At 38.7% G+C, this 18,267-nt stretch overlaps 1 protein-coding gene across 1 annotated transcript in view; it reads left to right on the top strand.

Moving 5' to 3' along the window:
* Nucleotides 1-6,954: 6,954 nt before the first annotated feature.
* The window catches only part of LOC122752646 (ankyrin repeat and fibronectin type-III domain-containing protein 1-like), a 173,326-nt gene continuing 162,013 nt past the window's right edge, over nucleotides 6,955-18,267 (top strand). Inside the window, exon 1 of the mRNA XM_043999522.1 lies at nucleotides 6,955-7,155. Coding sequence (XP_043855457.1) covers nucleotides 6,970-7,155 — 186 coding nt within the window. The 5' untranslated portion in view covers nucleotides 6,955-6,969. The remainder of the gene's footprint in view (nucleotides 7,156-18,267) is intronic.

The raw sequence follows: 18,267 nt of genomic DNA, 5'->3' as shown, positions 1-18,267 counted from the left end.
GGGGGGAGTTTTGTGGAAGCCTCAGATAACACACATAGGCCAGTAGACAACACAGAAAAGATTTAGAAACTCAGAAATGCATAAAAATATGTGTGTGGTTTTGTATAATATCAACCTAAATTCTCTAACAAGGTACTATAAACATCCCATAAAAGAAAAAGAAAAAATACAGACTTTTTCTCTCATATGGAGGGCCTAAATTTTTACATGGATTTTACAGATTGTGGGGATGCCATGACCTTAACCTTCATGATGATGATGGGACAACTGTACTTATTTATTCTGTGATAAATCAAGCCTTGTATGATGGTGGGGAAAGAGGTTAGGGTATCAGTAATGTGTAGGAGGTATAACTTTCAAACCTTCCCTGTTTTGCCTACATGTCTTGCTTTGCCCTATTTGACTAAAATGTAAACCTAAAGGCCAAGGTTATTTGGAGTTTTGTTTTTGAATCATCCATTACATTGCTTTGTGATAGTAGGTACTTGGTAAATGTTTGTTTGAGCAAAGCTTCTTAAACTTTTTCTATTCTTGAGCCCTTTTCTCCAGAAAAATTTTTACATGACCCCAGGTTTATAAGTATATTAAATAGATATGCATAAACTTTTACTCTTGCCAAACTTTTTGTGACCCCCCACATTGAGTTATGCAACCCCATATGGGGTCCTAAAACACAGTTTAAGATGCTAGTAGGTATTAGATGATACAACAAGTCACTGTCACTTCAATGTGAATTGGACTGTTTTAAACATTGTTATTGATATCTTTTGCTTTCACATTACCTTCATTCCCTGGAGAGTCACCTCCCTCACCTATCATAAAGAGTGAATAAGACAGAGAAATTTTGGTGTTGGTGTTGTTGTTGTTCAGTCATTTTCAGACTTTTCTGGCTCTTTGTGACCCCATTTGGGTTGGGGTTTTTTTGGCAAAGATACTAGAGTGGTTTGCCATTTCCTTCTCCAGACCATTTTACAGATAAGGAAATTGAGGTAAACAGGGTTAGGTGACTTGTCCAGGGTCACACAGCTACTATCTGAAATCATGACTGCAGGCATTATGCTCTATCCACTATACCAAGGTCAGGTCAGTAAAACCAGCCCACACATCAATCAAGTCAAACAGTGGCTAATTAGTTGAGTAAAACAGCCTTATGCCATGACCAAAGCAACATGAAAACCCTTATGTGAAAGAATCTGGTACACAGTAGATGTATAATGGTTGATAATTGATGGATTAATATTTTATTAATTACAATGGCATTTGTTTAATCACTCCTATTTATCCAAAGCCTCTTTTTTTTTTTTTTGGTGAGACAATTGGGGTTAAGTGACTTGCCCAGGGTCACACAGCTAGTAAGTGTTAAGTGTCTGAGGCTGGATTTGAACCCAGGTACTCCTGACTCCAGGGCCGGTGCTCTATCCACTGCACCACCTAGCTGCCCCCAAAGCCTCTTTTTAAGCAATTCAGGGGTATTTTTCAATGTTGTCTCATCCACTAGCAAAATTTCCTGAGGTCATAAAATGGCTGGCTCATCTTCTTTACATGAGAAATGCGGCCTCATTGATTGTTTCTCTTCCTTCCTCTGCTCCTGTCCCTTAAAAAAAAAAAGTCTGTAGTCTCGCACTTCAAAGACCTGAGCAGCTCTCATTCCAGAGTCGTAACTTATTTTTTCATACCTATCACATCACAGGTTAAGTTTTTAAATTACACTTTCATAAAGGACTGAAAATGTTGCCTGAATTCTAATATTTAAAATAGTAATCTAACTAAATGCCCATCAATAATCAAAGGAATGCAGGTTATATTAAGAGTAACACAAGTATCCCTATTCTCTCCCTCTTATCCTTATACTTTATCTCCCCCGTTTGAATGTAAACTCTTTAAAGGCAAGGATTGGCTTACTTACATGTCTTTATATTCCCAATGTTTACCCTGGCATCTGGAATGTTATAAGTACTTAATAAAGGCTCCATCTATCTATCTGTCTGTCGGTCTGTCTATCATTTAGAGCATTCTTGGCAAATTGACAGAGGGAATGCTTTGAGAAAAGGCACAGAGGTAAGAATGCTCATATAACATTCAAAGACCAATAAAGAGATCAATTCCACTAGAGAGGAGGTTTGTATAAGGAAATATTCATAAATAAAGTTGGGCAGATACTAGAAGAAAGGGCTAAATTGTAGGAGAGTGGTTTCAAACTCAAATAAAAATGGAGACCATTAAGCCATGAATAAGGATAACTTTGGACCATGTCTTGACTTTGAAAACTACATATTTAAGAATATCTATATTCTATTCTATCTATTTTGTTACATATATCCCATCTTTCAAATTATTTTTTTTTGGTGAGGCAATTGGGGTTAGTGACTTGCCCAGGGTCACACAGCTAGTTTTAAGTGTCTGAGGCTGGATTTGAACTCAGGTCCTCCTGAATCCAAGGCCAGTGCTCTTTCCACTGCACCACCTAGCTGCCCCTTTCAAATTATATTTTAATCTGGTTGGGTCAGCCTGCTGGCCATGTTTTTGACACCTCTGTTGTAGAAAGATTTAAATGCCATGCTAAGGAATGTCAAGTTTATCCAAACTCCAAGGAAACATTGAAGAAGCCACTGAGGGTTTTGGGGCAGGGAGGTATGCTTCAAGTGAAGGTTTAGTAAAGGTAATGGAAGCATTGTATGTAATGGGTTGAAGTAGAGAGAGAATGAAATCAGGGATGCTGCTTTGGAGATTAGCATAATAGTCCAGGTATGAGCTAATAAGGTCCAGGACCAAGATGGAGACCATAAAAATAGAAAGGAATGAGTCAATTCTTCATTATAACAGAAGAATTCATAGGCTAAGGGTATACCTAGGTGATCTAAAGAATATTTTTTTATGGAAAAAGTGAAGTCCAAAGGAAAAACTAGATTGAGAAGAGAAAGAGCATAGTATAATACAGAAGTGTTCAACATGCTGCAGGGGGCATTAAGGCCAGAAATATTCTTAAGCATAGCTTAAGCATAGATTAAAATATATTGCTGGGGGAAGCTAGGTTGCACAGTAGATAGAGTACCAGCCCTGGAGTCAGGAGGACCTGAATTCAAATCCAGCCTCAGACACTTGACACTTACTAACTGTGTCACCCTGGGCAAGTCACTTAACCCCAATATATATGTATATATATATGTATATGTATATGTATATATGTGTGTGTGTATGTGTGTGTGTGTGTGTATATATATATATATATATATATACACACACACACATATATGTAATAGAACATGGACAATCTTACAATGTGATTTTTTTTTTGCAGGGCTATGAGGGTTAAATGACTTGTCCAGGATCACACAGCTAATAAGTCAAGTGTCTGAGGTCAGATTTGAACTCAGTTCCTCCTGCATCTAGGGCCAAGTGCTTTATCAACTGCACCACCCAGCTGCCACCACAATGTGATTTCACATCAATATTTTAAGGGAAATTTTCATATGGTTTACTTTTTCTATTTGAGTTTGCGACCACAAGTATAGTGGCTAGAGTGGTAAGTCTGGTGTTAGGAAGATCTGGGTTCAAATCTTGTATCAGAAACAATTTTAGCCGTCTAATTCTTGACAAGTCATTTTTCCTCTCTGGTCTTCAATGTCCTCATCTGTAAACTGAAGGAATTAGAGTTGATTATGTCTTCTTTTACTTGAAATTTTAACAATAATTTGTGGATAGTATAACTTCTTTTTTCTCCCAAAATAACTAAAAAGTATGGCCCAGCCAAATATGTCTTCTCACATTTTTCCTTGTTTTGCATGACTATTCATATGTAACTTATATTGAATTGATTGAGTCCTTGGGGGAGGAAGGAAGAGAATTTGGAATATGAAGTTTTAAAAAATTGATGTCAAAATTCGCTTTTACATGTAATTTGCAAAAATAAAATTCCAAATAAATAAACCATTTTCCTTCACTGTTATATAATTTTAGATTTTTCTGTCCAATGTTACAATATTCACAGGGTTACAACATGCCCCGTATATATGATATTGTCTCATATAGAGCCACAGAACCACAGATTTCAAGCTCAAATGGACCCTAAAGGCCATATTGGACTGAATTATTGCTAAGGTTTCTTCCAGCTCTAAATGCATCATCTTATGATATGAAGTAAGTTGAGTGTGAGGTAACAGTATGACATTCAGGTTTAAGTACAGACAGTGGGAAATATTGGCCTGAAGTTTAAGAAATTAAGCAGGGCTTGAACTATAGATGCGGGTGTCAAATGTGTAGAAATGGCCAGTGAGGTTATGGCATGTGATAAGCTCTGTGAAAGGGAAGCAAAAATAGGTTTGGATCTGGTTAGACCTCTAATCCAACCAACTGAGATCCATTGACACTAAGTGACTTGCCCAAAAACCTACAGGTAGTAAGTGTCAGAAGCAAAATTTGAATCTGGGTCTTCTGATTCCAGAGACATCACTCTACTGTGTCCCCAAGAAAACAAGAAGATCAGAGAATTGAAAACTAGATCTTAGTTTATACCCCTATTATAATGGCAGTAGGAGGAAATTGGATCCTGCCAAGGAAAGAGAGAAGTGCCTCCAGAAAGGTAGAAAAAGAGTCAGGGTAGAGTAATGTTTTAGAAACCACTGAGGATGGGGACAGGTTTTTTTTTTCTGTCTTTGTTTTCCCCTGGTTCCTAGAAGAGTGTTTTACATATAATGTATATTTAGTAAATATTTGAATAATTAAATTATTTGATTTTAAAATATGATAGTAAAAAGAACAATGAGAATTGTCTAAAGAGATCATTGCAAATACACAGGGCACACAACTTGCACTCTTTAAAAAAGGATGTATAGAAAATAAAAGAGTAAAGGGGCAGCTAGGTGGCACAGTGGATGAAGCATGGTCCCTGGATTCAGAAGGACCTGAGTTCAAATTTGGCCTCAGACACTTGACACTTATTAGCTGTGTGACCCTAGGCAAGTCACTTAACCCTCATTGCCCCACAAAAAAAGGAAGGAAGGAAGGAAGGAAGGAAGAGAAAAAGAAAAGAGAAGAAAAGAATAAGAATAGTAACCAAGGATGAGAAGCTTAGAATGAGCTGTGGCTAGCAAGGAAAATTAAGTGTATATACACACACACACATATATATATATATATATATATATATATATATATATATATATATAGAGAGAGAGAGAGAGAGAGAGAGAGAGAGAGAGAGAGAGAGAGAGAGAGAGAGAGAGAGGGTTTTGCTTGTTTTGTTAAAGCTATACTGGGGGGATCAAAAAAGAGAAAAGATGTTTCCAGGATGGATGAGGTGATGGTAACTTATGATAGAGAGAAGGCAGTCTTTCCATTTGTATTTTATTTCTATTATCTCTGTTAATGAGAATAATATTAGAGCTTGGAAGGACAAAAGTATGACTAATATGGAGTTAATACTTTCAATAAGTGAAAAGATAATAACCTCGCATGAGTTCAAGTCATCTGGGCCATATTAACTTGTCTTGGGTACTAAGAAAAAACAAAAAATTAAAAAATTTTTTAAAAACCTGGCAGATATGTCTGTTAAACCACTTTTGGTGACTGTAGAAAAAGAGATGATATATTGAGAGAGAGGAAGACCAAAATACAGACAGACAGAGGCAGAAAGACAGAGAGAGACCGCAAACAGTATGCCAATGAGCTTAACATTAATTTCTGGCAAAATCCTAAAAGATGTTATTAAAAAGATGGTTAGTGAATAGCTAGAAAGGGTAACAGAGATCATAACAGTCTTCTAAAAGAACAAGGTCTAATCTTATTTCCTTTTTTTGACTGGGGTTCTAAACTGATACATCAACAGAAAGCTATAGTTACATGTGTACATAGTTACATACAATTACATAGTTGCAGTATATAGGCACATAGTTACCCATAGTTATAATGCTATAGCTAAGCTGTACGCCTAGGTACTGTGAGATTAAAATTGGATATTAGATCATAAATCTACCCTACTTAACCTTTCCCTTAATTTATCTCCCAGACTAGTAAATGGAAGAAGCTTCTGGTTTTCTAGATAGACCTTTTATTGTATGGTAGTCACAAGGTGATGTTGATTAGAAGGATAGGAAAGTAGAAATATAATACAAATCGTCTTAAGTCTAGGCTTAGTCTATATTCTGTATAAAACTCACCAAAAGCGGAAGGCCACCTTTGGGACGAGAGACTGAGTCAAGCGCGTGCTGAGCCGGGCTGAGTCAAACTCCAGTCCGCGTCTGTCTGTGCAGCACAGCCAGGAGACCAGCGGAGCAGGAAAAAAGGCCCCACTTCCGTTCTCTCCTTGCCTTTTAAGCTCGCACCCCGGAAGTCGAATGCTCAGCAGGCAATCTGGCCTGCGTTGCAGGCAGACTGGTGTGTGTAGCTCATGCTGTTGGTCTCCTCCCCAAAAGGGTGGTCCTAAAAAAAACTGGCATCTCTCCATTATCTAACCGACTGTTAAAACTTTTTACCACAGTACCAATTAATGCAAATAATGAATCCTGTGAAGCAGTTGCATTATTTGAATTCACATTGCATTCACAATGGACTAGAAGCAATTAAAATATTCTACATAATTATAATTTCAGATAATGAAAATTCAAATATATCCACATCCCACTTCATGGAATTCATTATTTGCACTAATAGAGACCTGGCTGTTACAGTAATTATTGTAACATTCTTCAGTATTCAGAAGAAAGAAGAAAGAAAGGGCTCAAATGGGTCCAATCACTTGTTACCGTCACATAGAGAAATATAAACGGCATATACATGTGTATGTATATGTATATGTAAATCTACTTACTAAAAATACTATCACCAAATGAACATTAGATAGTAGTACTATAATGACTGATTTTAAAACCACATAGCAAATGAAAGATGTTTTCTTTTATATTCTTTGCAATCTTAAAAGGTAAAAATAATAAATTATCTTATTTCCTTCCCCTCAGGACCAGCCACGTGAAAATGACCCAGCAAATGCAGAATCTACACCTTTCCCAGACTAAAAAGAACAGTGCTCCATCTTCTCCTAATGCTGCCAAACGCCTGTATCGGAACCTTTCTGAAAAACTTAAAGGGAGTCATTCTTCCTTTGATGAAGCATACTTTAGAGCAAGAACCGACCGACTAAGCCTTAGAAAGACATCTGTGGTAAGCAATTTCTTGCTTACATCCTTGGTTGGGTATTCTTGGTTATTTTGCTTGGGATACTAAAGGTTCCAGAATAGGTCCCCTTAGCTTTGGGCAATAACATTTGTCAATCACACATACAATAGCCCCAAGGCTAAGCAAGTGGAGGAAATAAAGGCAGAAGCTACCAACTTTTTTGTTATCTGGTGATGCTTCAGCTACCCCTGGGCCTTCATTTCACTATGAGGTCTCTGGAAACACTAGTTTGACTGTTTAAGAAGGGCATTTTAAACTGGTTTGCTGAAAGAAGCCATATTTACCCAATCATAGAGGACACCATTTGTTAAAAGCCCCAATCAGCTATGTGGCACAGACAAGCAAGCTAATGCCTAGGTGTGGAAATTATGTGTTGGTAACCTAAATGATAATGCATATGGCATGGGTAAAAAATAGAAAAATCAAGAAATGTAAAGAACATGCAATAATTAGGCAACTAGGGGAAATGAGATAGAGTGCTGGACCTGGTGTCAGAAAGACCTGAGTAGAAATTCGGACTCAAGGGGGCAGCTAGGTTGCACAGTGGATAAAGCACTGGCCCTGGATTCAGGAGGACCTGGGTTCAAATCTAGCCTTAGACACTACACATTCTAGCTGTGTGACCCTGGGCAAGTCACTTAACCTTCATTGCCCCACAAAAAAACAAAAGAAACAAACAAAAAAACAAAAAGAAATTCAGACTCAAATGCTTTACTAGCTATGTGACCCTAGGCAAGTCATTTAATTTCTGTTTGCCTCATTTTACTCCAATGTAAAATGAAGATACTCCCCTAGAGTTGTTACGAGGATCATATGAAAAAAATGTTTAGAAAGCACTTAGCACAATACCTGACACATAGTAGGTGCTTAATAAATTATTTTTAAAATAAAACTAGGGGACAGCTAGGTGGTACAGTGGATAGAGAACTGGCCCTGGATTCAGGAGGACCTGAGTTCAAATCCAGCCTCAGACACTTGGCACTTACTGGCTGTGTGACCCTGGGTAAGTCACTTAACCCTCATTGCCCCACAAAAAATAAAAAAATAAAAAAACTACAGGGTCAAATCTTTCAAGCTGGAAGGGACATTAAAGGCCATCTAGTTCCAACCTCCTCATCTTACAAATTAGGAAAGTGAGGCCCAGATAGGTTAAGTGATTTGCCTAAGGGCATAAAACTGGCTTTGAATCCATTAGATACCAGTGCCAGGGTTCTTTCCACTGGAGCCCCACGCTGACTGCACTTTCAGCTTTAAACCAATTTGTTTTCTCAAGTCTAATTTATCTTGAGGGAAGATTTGGTTATAGTTGAATTGTAGTTGAATCTCAATTTTGGCAGAGACCTTCAGTGATACTTTCCTATTTAGCTGAATGCCTCATGTCTCACAGCAGTAAATGTTTCTGAAGCCAAAGTTGCTTTAATTCCCCCATCCCCAATGTCAAAACAAGCAGCTGCACAACATTGCCACATATTCCTCAATCTCCATCTTTGTCTGCCCCCTGTTCCAACTACCCTGTGTAAGGCAAGGCATTCAAAAGGGGCAACTGATTTTTTTTTTAGTTTTTTTTTCTTTTTTAGTGAGGCAATTGGGGTTAAGTGACTTGCCCAGGGTCACACAGCTAGTAAGTGTGTGTTAAGTGTCTGAGGCCGGATTTGAACTCAGGTACTCCTGACTCCAGGGCCGGTGCTCTAACCACTGCACCACCTAGCTGCCCCCGCAACTGATTTTTAAATGAGCATAAAAATTAAAACTGTCCCAGTTAAATCTTGGGCTATTGGTGTGCTTACATGCTGCCCTTGAATCTTAAGCACCACACTGCTTCATCAACAATGTTCCATGATCTGATCCACACAGGTACTTGTTTTAATGGTATGGATTGTGACCCTTCTATATTGTCTCATTCTACACAGTTCTTGAATATGTCTTGCTGCAAATCTTCCATAAAGTATTTTAATCAATGCATGAGACCTTCCTATGATCCTTTTAATATAGTAATTCTACCAGTATAACTCTTTGGGCTGTTCATCTGTTAGCGTTGGGGTTTTTGGTTTTGGGGGGGGGGTTGTTTGGTTTTTGTTTGGTTTGGTTTGGTTTTGGTAAAAGTGATCTTTTCCATTCTTCTGAAATTATTTATTTAAGACATCTCAAAAACTGGTGCCTGGCTGCCTTTCAATGAGTTTCTTCTCCGGAAAAGATTTCTTTCACAAATATTTCATCAGGTCTAGTCACTCTACCCAACTATATCATCTTACTTGCTAATGTTGTTTCTTCATATAGTGCATTAGATCTTGAGATGTCGAGTTCAAATGTAATTCCACTATGACCTTTCATTAAAAGATTTACTACACAGAAATACTTAGTAGTTCTTTTTCCATTTATATGCTTCCTTCTACAAATGTACTTGTATCTGTTTTGCCTTCAAGCTTTCTGCAGGCTCATTTTCCCCTCAACTACTTATATCTATTGATGTTGTTCAGTCATTTCACTTATGTCCAACCTTTTGTGATCCCATTTGGGGTTTTCTTAGCAAAAAAAAAATACTGGAGTGGTTCGCCATTTCCTTCACCAATGGATCCATTTTGAAAGGCAATCAGAAGTTACATGACTCACCCAGGGTCATACAGCTAGGACGGATCTGAGACTGCACCTGAACTTGGGCCTTTCCAACTCCAGGCCTAGTGTTGTATCCACTGAGCTGCTTCACACATTTCTATGCTGTGAAGATTATTACTTGTAATCCCCCTCTTTAAGGTTTTTAAAATAAGTCTGTAATTTAAACCAGTATTTTCCTGGCTACCAGATTGCTTAAACAGGTTGAATTGCAGCTATTTTCTCTACACATAAGAAGTACCTCCTCATAGTTGTTCTTTCTTCTAATTTAATGATGGTTCTAATGTTTTCTTTAACCAATGATCTGATCTTGCACATAGAAACCTGTTGTTCCTTATCTGTTAAGATATTGTTCACTTGATTTTTTTATGATGTTTAGATTTTCTCAATTGACTTCTTGAGGAAAGTATTCATAAACTATCGGCCTGAAACTTCTGACCAGTCTGCAAGGTTTTGACTCCTTTAGTCTCTTAATCTCTTGATATTTTCCAATTTATTTATTCACTAGCTTCTTCTGTGTTCACCTTTACATTGAATTTCTGACTCTGCTTATTGTTAATGCTCATCCTAACCTGGAATTTCTTTGTATTAATTTTTTATGGATTTTCTATTTGTCTATCATTGCATTTTATGTTCCCCACATCCCATTTGAATGTAAGTTCCTTGAAGGCAGGAATTCTTTCCATTTTGTCTATTTAATTCCTATCACTTAGCAACCCACCATACTGTTCTTAAATGGAATCTTAGATTGGCCTAAATAACTACAACCACCACAACCACCACAACCACCACAACCACTATAATAACACTTTAAGGTTTGTAAAGCCCTTTGCAAATATCAGTGGTTGTCAAAGTCAGTCCATGGACCCCCTGGGTACCTAAGGCCTTTTTTTGGAGGGGGGTATATGCAAGGTCAAAAGCATTTTCATGATAATACTAAGATGTTTTCTTTATTAATTCAGTAAATATTGATAGAGATAATCTATAGAACGAAAAACTCACTGGGGAATCCTCAATTGTTTTTAGAATATAAAGGGTCCTAAGACCCAAAAGACTGACAATTGCTGGATTTATCTCATTCAGTCCTCTTACTGAGCCCATGAGTTAGGTGCTATTATTATCCCCATTTTATACGTGAAGAAACAGAGTCTGAGAAGATTTCTTGCCCAGTCACACAGCTAGTTAGTGACATAGGCAGAACTTGAATTTTGGCTCTTCTGATTCCAGACCCAGAACTTTATTTGTTACACTTCCTAGCTGCCAAGTACTAGTGATGGGCTCATATTTGTTTGGTTGGTTTTTTTTTTCAGTTGCTTCTAGTCACATCTACCTCATCATGACCCCATTTGGGGTTTTCTTGGCAAAGATACTGAAGTGATTTGCCAGTTCTTTCTCCATCTCATTATACAGTTGAGGAAACTAAGGCAAACAGGGTTAAGTGACTTGCCCAGGGTATCTTAGCTAATAATTGTGTGAGGCCAGATTTGAACTCAAGAAAATGAGTCTTCTTGACTTCAGGTCCAGCACTCTATCCACTGCATCACCTATCCTTTCCATGGAACTAATTTTTTTTTTGTTTGGGTTTTTTTGGCGGGGCAACGAGGGTTAAGTGCCTTGCCCAGGGTCACACAGCTAGTAAGTATCAAGTGTCTGAAGCTGGATTTGAACTCAGGTTCTCCTGGATCCAGGGCTGGTACTTTATCCACTGTGCCACCTAGCTGCCCCCTTTCCATGGAACTTATAATAAATAGAGACTTAATAAATCTTTTTGTTTTGGTTTGGTTTGGTTTTGCATCTGTTGCTACTGCTGCTTTACCTGCAATTGCATGGCAAGATTCCCTAACACCTCATGAAAGTTTTCTTGTTGTCTCTTGAAATGTGATGGAATCATCTCCTTGACTGATAACAATATAGAGAACTCTTGAACTGTTCTTTCATTTTACTGTAACTTTTGTAAGTTTTCTGGTCTCATGTAGAGCAAGACTACAGATATGGATTAAATTCTGTCTTGACAATATCTTATCTACTAGTTGATCATGGGGCAATGATGGTACCAACTGTCTTTAATAATCCAATTAAGGATTCAATAGGAAAAAAACACTAATTTTAAGTCAAAGGACACGAGTTGAAATTGTGACTTTTCCATGTAATGCCTATGTAACTCTGAGAGAACTGCTAAGTGGTGCTGTGGATAGAGTGCCAGACCTAAAGTCAGGAAGACTCATCTTCCTGATTACAATTTTGGCCTCAGACACTTTCTAGCTGTGTGACTCTGGGGAAATCACTTAACTCTTTTTTTTTTCTTTTTTTTTTCTTTTTTTTTTCTTTTTTTAGTGAGGCAATTGGGGTTAAGTGACTTGCCCAAGGTCACACAGCTAGTAAGTGTTAAGTGTCTGAGGCCGGATTTGAACTCAGGTACTCCTGAATCCAGGGCCGGTGCTCCATCCACTGCGCCACCTAGCTGCCCCCACTTAACTCTTTTTGACTCAATTTCCCCATTTGTAGAAGGAGCTAAAGAAGGAAATGACAGACCACTCCAGTATCTCTGCCAAGAAAACCTCAAATGGGGTCACACATGACTGAACAAGGTATACTATGACATGCAGGCCATCCCTGGGCCATTCTAAAAGTCATTCCAGTTTGGTAGGAAGGGCCTGCCAGTGTGGTTGCTCTCATTATTTATACTTTGAGTACCTCATCATTTCTGTGCCACAAAAAAAGGTGTTTGAGTAGTAGACCTTTAGTGGAAAAATGAGAATTGACTTTTTGATTGATATTTATAAATTGTCTACAAACTGTAGGCTTCTTAACACCCTGTGACTCCCTCCCCAAAACCTACCCACCAACACTCATTCCTTCATGGAATAATAGCTCTAAAACTGAAAGGGACCTTAGAAGTGGTCAATTCCAACCTCTCTCATTTTGCCGATAAGGAAATTGAAGCCTAAGGAAGAAAAGAGGTTTCTCTGAGGTGACACGAGAAACAAGCAAAAGAAACAGGATTTGAATTCCCATCACATGTCTGTAATATCAGTGCTCCTAGTTCAATGCCTTTTCTAGCATATCGCAAATACTCTCCCAATACCCCACAGAAATAGAAGGGAATCAGCCCAGACTAAGGTTCAATTTCTGGTTTTATCTGTTTTGTGGGTCAGGATGTGCCAAAAATGCATTACCTTGTGGTGATAAGCCTCTCTCAATGTGTAGCAGGATTGGTCCTTAGACAGCTGACAACAGTCTGTTGTCCAGCTGAATTTGGAGGTTTTCCAGATTATGCTCTGTTGGCAGAGGCTTCAAGAATGCAACGTGACCTCCAGCCATAAGGAGGCATCAGAGCAAGCCTTTGGTCCTTCCAAAGAAACTTTATTCCTTAGTTCCCCATCATCAAAACATTTTCACACCTGCTCATTGGGTTTTTTTTCTTCCTCACACTTCAATTTCACATCAAACATATTCTCACCCTGTTGCAATCAGGGGAGAAGAGATTTTTAATGAGACAAAAAAATAAATATTACCTGAGGTAACTATCTTGGCTGTTCTCTTTTGAATTTGAATCTGCCATGTTACTCTGCCCCACCAGGACAGAAAGATAGATATTAGGCTTGTACATTTAGAAGGGACCTGAGAGGTCATCTACTCTGGAAGTGTCAAATACCTGGCCTATCCAAGCTGGAACCAGATTAAAATATGATTGGGAGATACTTAACAAAATAAATAAACATACAGTTTGATGCACTCAGATGTTTTGGTCACATCCAACTCCATGACTCAAAATGGGGTCACAAAGAGACAAAAATGACTCATCAACAAAAGTTCCTCAAAGCTGCAAAACAATTCCACTGAGGGTCCAAGTGTCATCGTTCCCATTATGCAGGTGAGGAAGATGAGGCTGAGAGAGCAAAGGTTACTTTCCTGAGTTCACACCACTTAATCAACTAACCAAGCCAGCACTTGTAGCTTCTGACTGCAAGCCCATTGTTCATGCTACTAGATCCCAGTGATTCTCTGCATTGTTTCATCATTGGTCAAGGAAGGAGCATTTCTTGGAAATGGCATTGGCTTGATTTTGAGATTTGATGTCTGTTAGGATTTGTTTTTCTTCTAAGTTCTAGGAAGCATTTATCTGAGAGATTTCCAAATTCTTTGCCAAGTTGGGTTGGATATATTGCCACAATGTCTCTTCTATCTGCCTCCATTACTTCTCACATATAGGCCACAAACCTATTTCAGGTTCTTACCACCTCCCACCCATACTAGTAAAATAGCTTTCTGATTGTGCCCCTGCCCCCACCACCACCATCATCATCATCATCATCATGGCTAATATTTCTATAATACCTACTATGTGCCAAGCACTATACTAAGCACTTTACAAATATCATCTCAATTGATCCCCACAATAATCCTTGGAGGCAGGTAGTATTATTATTCCCATTTTAGAGATGAGAAAACTGAGACAGACAGAAGTTAAGGGGCTTGTCCAAGGTCACACAACTTGTAAGTGACTGCTACAGGATTTGAACTTAAGTCTTTCTGACCTCAATTCCAATGCTTTGCCCAACAGACCACATAGTTGCCTAATAAAATACAAACCCCTCTATTGTACATTTAAGGCCCTTTACAATTAGTATCCAACCATTCAGTTTAATTACTCCTCCTCATGCACTCTGGATTCCAATCAAACTGACCCTATTTGTTGTTTGCTACCTCCACCCCTTTTCATAGGCTATTTCCCTGTTTGGAATGTTCTCTATTCTGGCTTTTGCCTCTTAAATTCCTAGCTTCATTCAAAGCTCAGCTCAAGTGCCAAGTCTTCCATGAGGCCTACTCTCATCCCCCAAAGTTTAATATTTTCTTCTCCATATGAAATTAGTTTATACATATGTCATACTTAGCTATTTATAATTTCCTTTTTTTGATTTGCAGTTTCATGTGAAATCATCTTTTTTTATTATACTATATTGTAGAAATGCTTGTTTTATTCCACAAACTAAAAATAAAATAAATAAAACTAAAAAATAGTTACCTATCTGTATACATAATATTTCTTTCAGTAGCATGTATCCTCTTTGAGGACAGGGATTGCTTTTGTTTCTGTTTCTGTGTCCTCAGCACTACACTGTGCCCTATAAATAATAAGTGCCTAATTCTTGTTGAATTGAAAAACAAATCCTCCAAGAACTTTCAGGGAACAATATTGTCCAAACAGATGCTATTCTTTCCTCTATAATATCACTCATATCCAACCCCTTCTCTCAACTCACACAGGAATCATCTTGGACTAGAGGCTCATTGTCCCTCAGATACTATTGCAACAACCTCCACCTAACTGGTCTCCCTGTTTCAAGTTTCTCATTACTCCAGTTCATCCTTCTTGCTATTGCCAAAGTAATTTTCCATAAGCACAGATATGACCATGTCACTCCTTGACTCAAGCACTTCCTGTGGCTTTCTAATGCTTCTAATGCCTCTGTTTAGCTTTTCGGGTCCCTCACAACCTGCCTTCAAGCTTTCCATCCCCACTGAGGATTATTTCCCCTCCCACCATCTTCAATCCAGCCAAACTATGTGCTACTTAATACCCTATGTCCCTCCTTTCCTAGGATTATAGCTCTAGAGCTGGAAGATACCCCACCACCACCACCATCTAGTGGGAAGACCCTCTAGAGCTATTCTAAGCCCTCAATTTTCAGAAAAGGAAATTGAAGCTGTTCTTTCTGTTCTTCACACATAAGGCTGCATCTCCCATTTCCATGTCTTTACAGTGGTGGTACCCTATGCCTGGAATGTATTTCCTCCTTTCCCCTGCTTCACAAAATCCCTCTCTTCCTTCAAGAACACCAAAATGAAGCTTTTCCTTATCCCCTCAATGGATAGCGCCCTTCCCTTCAAATAAGCCTGCAGTTACCTACTTTGTATCTATTTGCATTTATTCCCTGTATATTTATTCTCTATATATTTACACATATACTTGTCTTCCGCATTAAAATATAAGGTCCTAGTGAACAGGGGTTGCTTCACCTATTAGATTTGTATCCTTAGAACTGTTAAAGGCTAAAATTCTAGCTAGTCTGTCTAAAACATCTAATGAGTGGTCGCCAATAAATTATAAGCTTTAGCAAGAGTTAGACTTTTAAGCATTTATGAATGAATTAAGAATTTGGTAAAGAGAGAAAGGCCTACATTCATCTATCTATTAAAGGGAGAGCACATTTCTAGCTCCGATCTATGCCAGCGTCCACAGGAAAGAGAGGGAGTCAGAGCACCTTGCTCCCCATTCTTCCTCCCACAAGCAAACGTCACTTCCTGACGCCAAAGAAAAGACACATGGTCTTGCCCTCAAAGATCTTCACCTCATGGGCAGAGCTCTTCTACAGTAAGTCTCCAGCAGGTGGCGTCATTCCAATCGTTATAGAACCTAGCACAGTATTTGTATATAATGGTCAATTTAGAAATACTTTTTGATTGATTGATTGATAACAGTAAACTCATGGGCTACCCAATCAGACAGCCACTGCCACCTAATCCTGTTATCAGAGATCTACTCTGCCACTGTTTCAAGAGCTATCCCCAAGTATGATGTATTCCCCCTCATGATTTGGAGGCACTGTATGGTATAGGAGAAAGAGTGTTAGATCTAGAATCAGAAGGACACCTGGGTTTGAAAGCTCTCTACCACTACTACCTGAATGACCTTGGGTAACACATTTAACATCTTTTGGCCTCAATAACCGCAACTATGAAAAGAGGGTATTGGGTCAGATGACCTCTGGGGTTCCTTCCAGTTTTAGATCTATGACACTTTAAAGATTTGGGATCCAATAGCTCTCAGAATTTGGGGTATCAAGGTTGTTTCACAACTGAAGGCTAGTTCTGCAACTATGCATTTAATTTTGTTGTTGGGTGATTTTCAATCACATCCAACTCAACTGCATTTGGGGTTTCCTTGGCAAAGATGCTAGAGTGGTTTGCCATTTCCTTCTCCAGCTGATTTTATAGATGAGGAAACTGAGGCAAACAAAGTTAAGTGACTTGCCCAGGGTCACATAGCTAGGAAATGTCTGAAGCCAGATTTGAACTCAGGAATTCCTGACTCCAGGGCCAGCATTTTATCCACCATGGCACCTAGCTACCATATTTGATTTACATAATGGATTAAATTAATTTATGTTGGCTGGCCTGGGAATCCGCCTACCATATAATATTGTTTCTCTGTGTAAATGCACTTTGGGCTCCCAGCTTTTCATTACCTGCCTGCCAATTACCTGGGTCATATTATGTCTTGTCATATAGACTCACTACATGGTACTTTATTATCAAGTTATCAAGGCTCTACTGAACAGATTGATCCAGCAGTCAATGCCTTTTATTTGATGATGGAGAGATAGCAATGTAACAGTGGGCATAAAAGTATTTACTTTAAGAATCTTTAATGTATCACAGTTGAATCCCATTCCAGACAATTCCGGGGGGAAATGTGGTCATTGAGATGGTCTTGCCACACACAGTAGAGCAGTTGCCTAATGATCCAGCTAAGATGCAGACAGTTGAGTAGACAGAGGAATAGACTGGTTGCAAGGAAGATCTAAGTTAAATTTTGCATCTGACATTTGCCATGTATAAGACCACAGCCAAGCCACTGAGCCTCCCTGAACCTCCCTGAGCTTCTGTCTCTAATCTCTACCTCCTTGTCTTCCCCAGCTTCTTTGAGGACTCATCCCACCTTCTGTAAATAGCTTTCCCGACTCCCCCTTTCCCCTCCCCAACGGCTACTACCTTTCCCCTGACTTTATTACCCATTTACATTGTATATATCTTATATGTACATAGTGGTTTGAATGTCGAGTTTCTAAGGGTCAGAACCAAACTTTCTTTGCATTTTCAGCACTTAAAACAGCACCTGATACATAGTAAGCACTCAATAAACTCTTATCAACTAACTATAGTCCCTACCACAACAGAAGTGTTGTACAGCTAAAATGAGAGAATGTATGAGAAAGGATGTCTCACAAACCTTAAAGTATTGCATGAAGGACAGTGTGTTCTGTCAAAAGATTTTGAGAGACCTGCCCTTGAAGCACTTTTTATCACATGTTGCCTGTGTAACCCTGGGCAATTCACTTAGCTTTGTTAGGTTATATTGGACGACAACAACAATAATGCCACAAAGATTCACTAGCCTAAGGAACTGTGATAACTTAGGATCTTAGGTTGACATTGGAAGGGGCATTAGAATTTACCTAATGGGGGGACAGCTAAGTGGCTCAGTGGATAAAGCACCAGACCTGGATTCAGGAGGACCTGAGTTCAAATTTGGCCTCAGACACTTGACACTTACTAGCTGTGTGACCCTGGGCAAGTCACTTAACCCTCATTGCCCTGCAAAAAAAATTATAATGATTATTTATCTAATGGAACCAACCCACTTTACAGATGAGGAAGGTAAGGCCCAGAGAAGCCTAGGAACTTGTCCAAGTTCACACAGGT

The sequence above is a fragment of the Dromiciops gliroides genome, chromosome 4, assembly GCF_019393635.1.
Source record: "Dromiciops gliroides isolate mDroGli1 chromosome 4, mDroGli1.pri, whole genome shotgun sequence".
Lineage (NCBI taxonomy): Eukaryota > Metazoa > Chordata > Mammalia > Microbiotheria > Microbiotheriidae > Dromiciops > Dromiciops gliroides.
The sequence above is the reverse complement of the archived record's forward strand: the minus strand, read 5'-3'. Positions and strand labels throughout refer to the sequence as shown.